The sequence below is a fragment of the Asterias rubens genome, chromosome 12, assembly GCF_902459465.1.
Source record: "Asterias rubens chromosome 12, eAstRub1.3, whole genome shotgun sequence".
Lineage (NCBI taxonomy): Eukaryota > Metazoa > Echinodermata > Asteroidea > Forcipulatida > Asteriidae > Asterias > Asterias rubens.
Window position 1 is genome coordinate 337,683 of NC_047073.1, and position 12,271 is coordinate 349,953.

Genomic DNA, 12,271 nt, shown 5'->3' on the forward strand with positions numbered 1-12,271 from the left:
GTAAGCAAAATTAATTTGCGAAGGTTACTTTTTTTGCTTATTTTTTTATGCAGTAAATTGGACACAGGATCCAAGAGTACACTGTGACATTATCTTAAAATTCTTTGTGATTCAGGGTTGGGGGGGGGGGGTGGTACTGGTGGATATGATTGTACAACCCCTTTAAATCGGTTAAGGGTATAAACCATGCGTGCAAAGCCATGATAACAATTAGCTCCACACCACAGACATGCCAACCGGAAAGTTCTCTCTTTATCGTGCAAAGAAATTGTCGCAAATAAGCTCATCGCTTTACCGAATATCCGGTCAAAATGGGCCAAGTCTGGCTGATCATATTCAGTAAAATGATACACAGACATGACCTGGACAAAATAGGAGCAGAAAGATTCCAGTATTAAATGGACTTTAAACAAGCCAAAGGTCAAGAATCCCTCCCGCCCCCCCCCCCCCCCCAGAAAAACCAAAAAAACATGAAAGTCTTACAAAAAGAAATACACGCAGGCCGAACATGTAACTCTTGAAGATGTTATTTTTTTTAAAAGATTATGTTAGTGCTTTAGAAGCAGTACGAGATAATTAATATATGACGTCTTGGTAGTCAGGCTGGCAAATTACATTCAAATTTAATAACACGGATCACTGATCATAATAATGATCAACCAAACATACGTCCACGAATCGGGATACAAATCTTACAGAGTGACCTGATTTTTTAATTATATAATTATATAAATTAGCAGCTAAATGGACAGTATTCTAACTACTGGTGAAAACTCATGGACAAGCTGCTCAAAATGGATGAGTTGGGACCATAAGATAGTTAACACTAAGACTATATGGCCCAATTTCATAAAGCAAAACATTACGGCATGACAAATTGTTTCGCTAAGAAAATCTGAATAGGGCACTATAGCTATATCAGCAATAACCTAATGTAATTTTGGCTGGTAATCAATACTTGTCTGTGCTTAGCAAGTTTGTGTGCTAAAATGCTTTATGAAATTGGGCCATGTTTGTTAAAATAATACTGTAGCCTTATATATACAAATTTCTCATCCTTCATTACCTCCTGTCGATTGGTGACAGAGGTTTGAGCTAGCCTCATATCCCAATCACGTGTCTCTTTAAAACAACAATACACATGTATCGGCCTACAATGCATTCAAAAGGAAACGGAATTGCAACGGAACAACACTGTTATGTTATCCTCATATAATAAATAGGCGTCGCCGGATTGCCATATAAATGACGGTTTATGAGCGGCAAGCATGTTTACCTCTATCGTGGGACTCAAAATGAAGACCGTTAAATTATTATAATATTCAACCACGAAGCTAGACATTATCCTTCCATGATTTAACAATGCAACATTGGTTGCTGGTATGATTTTGCTTACATCGGGAAATAAAACGAGTTGAGTGTAATATGCCTGTGCAGTGTGTGTGCTGTGGAGGTGCTGCACCTCGGCTAAATTTGACCGGGGATAGACGGTCAAATGCCGCCAACCCCGAGCCAGATCAAGGAGCAGCTGCTCAAGGCAACAGACCAAGATGCCAAAGTAAGCCATATTTTCCATTATTTCGCTCTTCAAGTCCACAAACTGTCGAAAATCAGGATAGGTAGCGAGGCGATTTATCGATGATCACGCTGCACTGTCGCCATGCCCGTTTCAACGTGCATGCGCGCCTTCAAAATGGCCGATTTTTCCAGACGGAGACCCAAATTCGGTGCACGAATCCGCGGCGAGTCGTCACTGTCAGAACCGATTGCCATCCCGATCGGAAAGTTTAACTCCTATAGATCATTCCAGACGCAAAAAATGAAGGACAGAGAGAGGTAAAAGTGGTGAAAATCATCATTTTCCAAATTGTATCTGGAGACCGGCGAACGGTAAGGGGATCTGGACACTTGGCTGGTCCACTGCAAAATGACTGTTGACCGAGCCGGGAACCTATGAGAGGGCAGCTAGCACGCATGCGCTATACGTTTTCTACAACACGTCTAGATTTTCTGTGCATAATTTTTCTGTACATTGTAAATAAAATGGCGAGTATGGAGGAACTAGCGTTGAAGAAAGCATCATTTACTGAATGGAACATACTGTATATAACGGTAGGCTTGCTGCCTGTACAGCATCATGTACGTCTCAAAATGTGCACTGTTACTTTTGATGAAGGGAAATAACAATTGTGACATGATGTACTTTGTCCACTGATTTATGTATACTATATGCAGTTTTATTTACCGGAATTTTCGGTCAGGAATTTGTGAAAATCCTGATATAAATTTACAATTTGTTCTTGCTGTAGATTTGTAAATTGTTGTAGGCCCTGTCAGAATTCAGTCATCTCGTAGTTTTTGTAAAAGAGCGAGGGATAGATAGTCCTTGTATTGTATTTTGTATGGCCAGAGCTTGTTCCACAATCCACTCTGTGCTTGTTGAAAAAGCCTGTACATTCTAACAACCTAGTCTACCATCACTATTATAAGTTAATAACTAGTCCAATAATAAATAGAACTTCAGAATCAGAAAAACTATGGATGACTTATTGAAAAAGACATTGTGGCATTGTTTTGGGCAATTTTCGGGGCAGTTAAAAACATGACTCGAGCATGATAAGAAAGGTTGTCCAAAAGTAGTATAAACATCTACTTCAATTTATTTAACCCAAAATTTCAAAGTCCAATAGCGTGAAAAAGATGGTTTAAAACTAAAAGTAGGATTTAATTATCCACAGCAGTGTTGTAGCTAGAACATTTGTAGTGGTGGGCGCAGCTGAATTTAAACTTGGTCAGAGATTGCGAGCAGTGTGCACGTACTTTGTAGTAAGGGTTGTTTTCAGGGCTAAATATTAACATTCCAATCGTGTCAAATGCACATTATGTAAGATGCAAGATTCACAAGTATAATTACAATTATTATTACAAAAATGTGTCATTACAAAATAATTGTGATGCACTTGTGAACAGACTGTTTGTGAAATAGGTTCTGCTGTTTGCTTGTTGTAATCCCGCCGCGATGAAGTTGAGCTTGAACTTTGAAGGTGGAGTAACTGTGTCGATAGTCTCAGGTACAGTTTCATTCTCAGCACTAACTGCAAGCTGTACGAGATACTGTTATATCATCTTCCAATCTTTTCTGTTTTCCAAAAAAGTCGTCCAGCTTATGTTGCGAGGCCATCTTAAAATTTACACAGTTCTCATTCAAGTTCAAAACCCAGCGCGCTGTGGACGAAGCGAATGTGTTCTCATGCCTACATCCGGGATACGGGAACTCGTACACTAGACTTTACACACCCCTTGTACTGTTGTGTGGTGATGCTGTTTGTGTGTACATGGAATGCGTGAAATCCCTGCGAAAACCTCACGACTAGACTTGTAGTGCACTCTAGGGTCTACCACAGCGCGCGCTGGTGTACACCACATGTGCATACCATACATCGTGTACATGTGCACGGTACCAGCACTACTCAGACTGTATAGACGGTACGCCTTCTACACTGTACTATAGTTCGTTCAATAAAAACGTCGGGGCACATTTCACGAAGAAAACTTCACTAGATGGCAAGATGCAAGTTACGTGGGAAACACGTTTGAGGTTTTTATTGCTCCAAATTCTGGCAAAAAAAAAATACAAACTGCATTTAAAATGACAAAACACGAAAAAACATGACATTTTAGTCTTGCAATGTGATCAATAAAGCAGAACTTTTAATTTGGGGGGAAATTTTGTGGTAGGCGGCAGTCTATTTTTCAGCTGAATTGCCGGGCGGAAATTGTCAGTGCTGGGCGGGCCCACCAACCGCCGCCCACCGTGGCTACAACGCTGATCCAAAGTACACATTAATATGCCTTGAAATTGCACTGTTTTCCTTTTACCTTACAAACTAACACAGTCAGCCATTTTCTGGAGTCACCAATTTGACTCGACAAAATAGCGTGTCATGTTTGTTCATGAAAAAACGGGCAATTTCGAGGCATATTTGTGTGGATCATTATAATATACTTTTAAAACATCTTTCTAATCAAATAATGCATTTTAAAACAAATGGTTTTAAATGCTTTTCATAGACCAACTTGCCCAATCCAAGTCTACGTGTCCCTGTAAACTATGATGATGTTGACTAGCATGATTAGTCACTGACAGAAAAAATCAACAGTCGCTAGAGGAAATAAATTCATATTTCTGTGACGTGTTCCTGACAACAGGCAAGAATCAATCAATCACTTCACATTGTTGTGTAATGATTGCGTTACATGTTATTAATAAGTCTGGGCGAGTAGTACGACAGTTTTGTAGTTGCGACTATTGATTGCTTAGTCGAATTGCGGCTTTCGTTTTTCACCAACTTGGTTAATTATGCTGCCACGACTACTATAAAAATAGTCGCGACTACCTGCTTCGTGAACCACATGAGACAATCAAGACTATTTAATTTTATGACAACATAATTTACCTACGAAGCACAATGCATCCTGGGAATTAAAAATTAGCTGCGATTAGTATTAAAGTCATGAGTTTTTCAGGCGTGACTAGTCGAGTAGTAAATTCCACGAGTCGCCCAGGCATAGTTATATGTGCTACGTAAGGTTGCGCGTCAACATGAGATGGCTATTAATACCAAAATGTTAAGCAATTGGTCCTCATCCATGAGAGACACCAGAGCAAGACGTTGTTCGGTAGAGAGTGCAGTTTCCTCTAGAGGCGGCAGCTCACCCAAATGGCGTCGCAGAACATAGAACGTTCAACATACAACAATGTAACCTGAAAATCTGAGGTAACTCTTCGAGGCTCTTGAATAACGCTAGATAGATACCGCCCTGTCCGTATCTTGACAGAGATTTGCAGTAAATTCACACGCACACGTATAAATTACATGGTAAATAAAATACCTCAGACCAATTAAAACGCAGATATGGAAAGTTATCCAATGAAATCATTGGGCCCGTAAAACCAGTACCTGTCTCTATAAATGCTATGCGTGGTATAGGTAAACATTCTGCCCTTGAAGTCACTTCCTCAGTAAGAGTTCATGAAACTTATCAGCCAGTCCCAGCCATCTTGGATGAGACCAATGGTGCTGACTGCATTGCCGTGCTTACATAAACAATTTTAATTTAAAAATGTTTTTGTTTGATTTCAGGTTACTAACATGGTTAGTGTGTTGGCAGCAATTTCATGTCTTGAGAACACCCAGATTACCAAAGAAGCTCTTGAGGTTTGTATTAAATTCAATGTTTCCCCCTGCCCTGCCAAACCTGAGACACCCCACCTCGCTGAACAAAAATAGCAAAGTGTTTCAGTCCCATTTTTATGGAATAGGGCATGCGACATGTATAGAACTTGTATCATGTTGTCTATGGTAAAGCTACGATCAGTGTGTCTGAAAATCATTGCAAGATGAATGTTACTTTTCGCTGGATTGCTTACGCTATGTGTCTCTCATAATTAGTCTTGGAACCAAAGAGGGACTGCAATTAATAATAATATCAAAGTCTTATATGCGCAGGTATCTACCAAACAAGGTACTCAAGGTGCTGGGTATATATACAAACTTTCAGAAAGAAAGTTTATGGCAGAGATGAATTCTGAGACCCAATTATGTAGCACATTATAAGGGTTTAAGGTTGCTACGGCGATACAGGAGCCACACCCAGGAACACCGGGGCGAACCCCTTCTATACATACATACAACATACAACAAGGTATTTATATACCGCCATTCCATCTAGATCACGGCGGTTGTGATGAAGCAAAGTAAAAATAAAATAAAAATAAAACATCACTGTGTATAAAGATGCGTTTTGAGTCCTTTCTTGAAAGTGTGAATTGAAGCAGCAGAACGTAGAGAAGCAGACAAAGTGTTCTATTATCGATAAAGGCACAGGGTTCTTTTACATGTGTTACATAACACATGGGACCAACGGCTTTATGTCCCATCCGAAGGACAAAGCAATGGTCAAGTGGCTTGCTTAAGGACACAAGTGGTACGGGCTTGGGATTCGAACCCACACTCTGCTGATCAGAAACACCAGAATTTGAATTCAGTGCTCTTAACCGCTCAGCCACGACACTTCCACAAGTTGACAGCTTTTGATACATTTTTAAAACTTGTATATACCAATTCTAAATTTTGTTGAACATCTTTAGATGGGAACGGTAAAGTTTATTCAAAAAGCTGGAAAATGTCTGATCAGAACAAGAGAACAGAATTTAGTGGTAGTCAGCGAATGCTGGTTCTCGACACTCACATCTGTGGTCAGAACCCTGAGCCTCATTGTGTTAATTACTACCCACTTGATAAACAAAACTCGCATCAATTTTCCAAAGTATTTCTGTGATAAACATTCAGTGAAAGCAACTTGTACTTTTATTCAAATGCAGGAAACCCGTCTCGGTAAGATCGTCAATGATATTCGCAAGAACACGTTGGACAGTTCACTTTCCACCCGATGCAAGAAGTTGGTACGTATCTGGAGTAAGCAGTTTGTGCGTGGACCAGCCCCTTCAGGAACACCCAGTAGCACCAAGCAGCCTAGCAGCACTTCTCAAGATGACACAACGAGCCGGCAACCCACTCCACCTACCCAAGGTGTTACCTCAAAAACACCCTCAGGGGGTAAACGAACTCCTAAGCTCAAAGCCAACACATCCACCACCCCGTCATCAACGTCTACAGTGGACAAAAAAAAATCAGAAAACCACAAGCGGAGGAAGGTTGAAAGAAGTTCCCCGGGAGCTCTATCGTCTACAGGGTCAACACCGAGTATCCCTAAGAAACCACGACCGGCAGTTAATACTACACCCACCTCGAATGCAACCAAAGATAACCAACAAGATCTGGACAAAAAAAATGGTATGCCAGTTGAAAAGGATGCAAGTAAAACCAATCTTCAAAGTTCTAAATCAGCTTTTGCCAAGGTGAAACCGTCAGATTCAAAATTGTCATCGTCAAGAACTAGTTCTCCGGCTTTGAAAGCCAAGGGAGCATCATCACCGGGTCTTAGTAAATTGAACGCAAAGACTAGCAAGGTGCTTTCAAAGTCTCCTTTAACTAAGCCAGTGTTAAGTGCAGTTAATAGTAGTAGTAGTAGCAAAGGTTCTCCATTTGTTGTTGCAGCTTCTAAAGCAAGTAGGTCATCTCCGTCAGTGAAGGCAAAACAATCAACTGATTCTAATTGTGTAGATTCCAGTCATGAGGAGACGGATGAAACTAGAAAAGACAATGAGGCGTCAAAGAGTGACTCGGCATTAAGTCGACTACAAAACAAATCTCCAAAACAAAGTGTACATAAAAATCTTTCAGATTCTAATTCTAGTTCGGCGACGGTGAAGTTACGGTCGCCCTCACCGAGCATATCACAACAACAAACAAGTTTTACAATAGCCAGTTCATCAGTTGAGTACGACACTTTACGAGCGGGATCTCAGTCCAGTGAATTAGATCCTTTTATACCAGAATCATCGAAGACTTCCTTCTCGATGTTTGATGATGATTTTGATGAAGAAGGCGATAATCACAGCGATGAGAAATATAGCCAAATGTTATCCCAAATTGACACGGAGAAGGTTCTATTGAGTTTAGCACCATCTGTTGAAAGTGAGCCGACGACACCTGGAGGGAATCTTCCCATTGAAATGACTGATGAGACTGATGGTGGAGTAGATGAGGGGGAAGTTTGTGAGGAGCAAGAGGAGGAGGAGGAGGAGGTACTACCGTCCAAACCAGTTACAGTGGAAGACATCCAAAGAATCCATCAAGCAGAATGGGATGGAGTCAATGGTTGCTATAACAACAAAAGGGAATGGTTTGATTGGACGCAGTCCTTATCTAATGCTACCATAGATGACGAGGCCTTGCATATTTTACCATATATTTGCCTAGATTAGTGTTGGACAAGTGAGAGGTTTCCATTCCAATTTGTCTACAAGTGCCACTCTTTCAATAAGTTCCACAAAAAGAATTGATTTTGGGGTGTTTGAATTTCATGAAGAAACATCTCAATTCTGTCTGATTAATGTTTATAACATGGACAGATTAAGACGTTATGTGTTAATACAGGATATCTTTTACACAAGGTTTGTTAACTCGTACCCAACCAACTAGCAATGTGCAAATATAAGATGGTTTAAGGCTGGAAAATTGATATTAGCTCTGTGAGAAATTAGAAGTTGACGACGGAACTAGTTTTTTAACTGCTCTAGTTCAGGCGTTATTTTTCTGGTAAACATCGTACAAGTTGAAATTGTTCTACTCTTGCGACTGTTAACGACGACTGTGTCAGATTGTCTTAAAATCATCACAGTTACGATCAGGTCATAAATAATCGCCAACTGAAAATGGTCTGAGCTCAGGCGCAGTGTGATCCTGAAAGTCATTCGCCAACTGTTTTTTGTTGACGCTAGGTGGAACTGACGTCGGCTTTTAGGGTTTTGATTAGTATGAATGGATGGTCTCATCCAAAGATGTACAACAGGACTCAAAACTTTATCTGCAGGACCAAAATCAAAATAAGAAAAAACTGTTTTCCACAGTTTAACTTATAAACTGTTTTTATCGGAACATGTCTAAATCTGTTTTGAGCAGTGTTTTTTTCCTGAAAGCGTTTTGATCAGTCGCTCTAATCAAAATGTTTAGTTGTCAACCATTGGTTCTTTTCAGAGCCAATACTACTTTAAAGTGATTCACACATAGTGCTACCACTAACCTCACGTTGTTAGCCTTCAGCACAGTTCTAAGAACATCAGTGTCTGCTATGTACATTCAGCGATTTCCCTAAACAGTGGTCTGCTGGCCAAATGCCAGTTAAAAACACACGATGATCAGTCAAAATGCACTCCAAGTGGTCCTCTTGGCTAGTACAGTGTTGAAAAGCATCCATATTTTATAGTATACAAATATTGACTGCTTTGAGTGCTATGGTTTTAAACTACCCTCCTGAGATGATCCCCGGAATCGGCAGAAAATGGAACGGTCCGGGGATCACCGAGGGAGTCGTAGTTTTAACCATAGCACAACTTAAAGCAGGCAGTGTTTTATAACACCCCAACAGACTATTTATCATCTTAAACACGTATTGTTCGAACGCGCGTTTCAGATACACAGATTCACAATTGATTGGGTTCGAGGTGGGTAAAAAGACGTCTGGGTACTGCACGCCGTGTGATAGTCGTTGGACTATCACACTGCAATTGATGCACTATCACACGGCAAACGATGCACTATCACACGGCCGCGGTCCTGTACAACTAAGACATACCATGTGCAGCGTTTTAAACCAATGAAAAGGCAGATATTTGTAGGGGGTGTTAAAATAAGAAATATAAACCAGTGCAAAGCCGACGGACTAGTGAAACGACAAGCTACTGACAAAGTAAAGGGCAAACTCTGTATACACCAAACAAGGAGAACTATGGGAGAAATATGAATAAGACAAATTGGTTTTTGTTATATTAAAGACTACATGCTGTATTTGTTCTTTGCCGAGCAATAAATTGCGTTAAGTATGTACCGTACATTTATTGTTGAGACAGTGGTTAAATCTAATAAACATGCTAAGCAAATAAAACATGCTTAGTAGAAATGGCTTATTCACCACTATGATGTACATGTTACCTGTTTTGCTTAGGGGCCAAATTTTATGTAAGAAGAAGGTGTCATGGTGAAAACACTGCTCCAAAGGAACCAGTTTAAAAGGTTTTAAACAAATTGACGACCTATTGAATGATGATTTTGTGCTGATTCTGTGCTTATAGTAAGCAGAGTGAAGACATTGGTTTCTTACACCATGACACAATAAAACTTGCTCCCATTTGGTGAGTCAAGTTCCCCGTTTGTTACTGTGCTTGACATGCATTTTGACTGCATTTTGACTCAAAATGGCAGACGATGTGCACATTGTATGCACCTTGGTGTGATGTCAGTGCAAGGGGGCATGTTGTAGCTTTCTTTTTGAAATAATCTATAAAACTGAATATGTTTGTTTTGATTTTCACACTTTTTTTCGATAATGCCTTTCATTTACATGCGAGTGGTACAGTTCTATATAAATATAGTATATAAAATGAATTCTGTGTACAACAAGATAACTTGTTTGGGGGGAAATGTATTCAAGTTGTTGGGTAATTTACAGTCAACTGAAAGTTACTTTTTACGATGACTTGAATTTTCCTTTGGAGTTTTGTGTAATTTTCAGCTTATGTATCCTGTTTTGAAAAAAAAAATAAAACAAACTAATACCAGTGTTACTGTAACAAAAATAACATTTTGTTCTATTTTGGCTGAAGGTGTCCATTTAAATGGAAACAATACAATATAGACTCAAGATGGACTCACTTAAAGGCACTGGACACTATTGATAATTCCTAACCCTCGGAATAAGTGTTGGCATAAAAACTTAATTGGTAACTAGCAATGGAGATCTGCACTAGTACATGTACATTTATAAAACATGAGAAACTGTTCCCTCTGGAGGTAACTTCTCAGTTAAATTTTAAAACTCTTTAGACCTGAAACATTGTTTAGGAATCTTAAGCCACATCAACTTGTGCAACAAGGGTGTTTTTATCTTTCATTTTTCACTTGAAAAACTTTGATGACCAATTAAGGCAAAATTTGCACAGATTTGTTTTAAATGCGTATTTGACAATTGCCAAACGTGTCCAGTGCCTGTAACAAAAAACTAAATACATGTTAGTTAAGAGCTGTTACACGAGTTGTAAATTGAAAGTTGTAATTTTATGGAAATAAGAGAACTAAGTTAATAATGTTTGAATTTGAGCAATAATAAATTCAAAGGAATCTTTCGTTGAAATATCATTTGTATGTACATGTACTTTGTTGTTTGTTAGCCTATATCTCACTGTTCCGGTCGCAGCTTTCTTGTATCTCACACCCCCTTTAAGTAACCTATGATATTGGGGGCAACCCTTATAATACAATTAGTGGGTCTAATCACGCTTTGTGTTTATCAAGTAATCACCTTTAAACATACATAGCGCCCTCACACGACAGAATGTTTTTTACAAGCAATCTGCCCGTGGTCATGCGGTTTACAACTCCCCCCCCCCCCCCCCCAACACACACACAGGAACTTCTTAGAAAGGAAGGTGACGTCATTACAATCTCGTCTATTATATTATGGGCAAGAATTGTTTTTGTCTTTGGGTTTACATTGTTTTTAATACCAAGACCTGTCATTTAATTAATCAACATATATCAGACACTAAATAAATATACTTTTTTGTGGAGAAAATGTAAGTAAAATGTAAAATAACCTAAAAATACAGAATTATTTATCACTTTGATTTTATTTATACCCCATTGACAAAGTTGACTAGCCCTCTTCAGAAAGTTTGACAAACGAGGGGGCAGACGATAAACTGAGCACGCACAATCAACACACTTCATAATAGACGCTGTCCGACTATGGCGAAATACAAAATGAACGGTGTGCTTACTTACTTCCGGGTGGTAATTTTACTTCTTTCGAGTTCTGTAAAAGGTAAGGTTATTGTCGAAAATGATTTAGTTTTCATGACAGAGTAGTTATGGTCATTGTGGTTTATTAACTATCGGTGTTTTGAGACGGTTGTTGACCGAGATACTATCTAAGTTTAAATCACAGGTTGCTATTTTCCCCTTCTTAAAAGTTTTGGCACACACACGTATATGTAGGTACACATTGGGGACCGTCCGTTTCAGAAACGAAGTTTAGTCGGGTTAGCAGCTGCACTGCAGTGGTTTGACATTTTGACTTTAGAGACCTAGACGAGACTTTTAAAAGATTCTGTTTTTTAACTTTACCCTTACACCAATGGCAATCCGCAATGTGTATGCTAATATTACAATATTGTAATAAACACTGTTAGTGTTAGTGTTATACTAGTGTTACGTAAACTCTGTACTTTCCCAAGCCAAGGGTCCTTTCCAAGTTCTGTGAAAAACCTACTAATAAAGGTCAATCACTCGGGTAGGATTCAAACCCATGACCTTTGCATTGCTAGAGGCAGCACAAATGTCTTACCACTCTATAGATGATGCCAAGCTTGAGGCAGTTTGAATTTGCGGGTACAGCAGTTCACGCTGCTAAGGATTTCACCATGCGAACGGCCTCTAGAAAATTTGACAGTAGGACATCAGTTGTAGGTTGTTTACAAAATAATACAACTGTCTTGTTGTGTGACTCCATCTGCTTACAATACACATATACAGGAACCACCAGCAATTTAGCATGCTCTTGCCATGCAGGGCCATGAAATAGAAATTAA

The 12,271-nt window shown here is 39.4% G+C and overlaps 2 protein-coding genes across 4 annotated transcripts in view; both read left to right on the forward strand.

Annotated features, from left to right (window-relative positions):
- The first annotated feature begins 1,400 nt into the window (after positions 1–1,400).
- On the forward strand, positions 1,401–9,036 carry LOC117297593 (mediator of RNA polymerase II transcription subunit 26-like). 3 transcript variants are annotated; one of them, XM_033780703.1, is made up of 3 exons: positions 1,401–1,558; positions 5,145–5,219; positions 6,386–9,036. In XM_033780703.1, the coding sequence occupies exons 1-3, from the start codon at positions 1,496–1,498 to the stop codon at positions 7,889–7,891; spliced, it is 1,644 nt and encodes a 547-aa protein (XP_033636594.1). In that variant the 5' UTR covers positions 1,401–1,495; the 3' UTR covers positions 7,892–9,036. The 3 variants fall into 3 exon arrangements, with proteins under 3 accessions (XP_033636594.1, XP_033636596.1, XP_033636595.1); XM_033780705.1 differs by lacking the exon at positions 1,401–1,558 and adding an exon at positions 2,054–2,112; XM_033780704.1 differs by lacking the exon at positions 1,401–1,558 and adding an exon at positions 2,061–2,139.
- A 2,354-nt stretch (positions 9,037–11,390) lies between these two features.
- The window catches only part of LOC117297662 (receptor-type tyrosine-protein phosphatase T-like), a 43,793-nt gene continuing 42,912 nt past the window's right edge, over positions 11,391–12,271 (forward strand). The window contains exon 1 of the mRNA XM_033780810.1: positions 11,391–11,505. Coding sequence (XP_033636701.1) covers positions 11,430–11,505 — 76 coding nt within the window. The 5' untranslated portion in view covers positions 11,391–11,429. The remainder of the gene's footprint in view (positions 11,506–12,271) is intronic.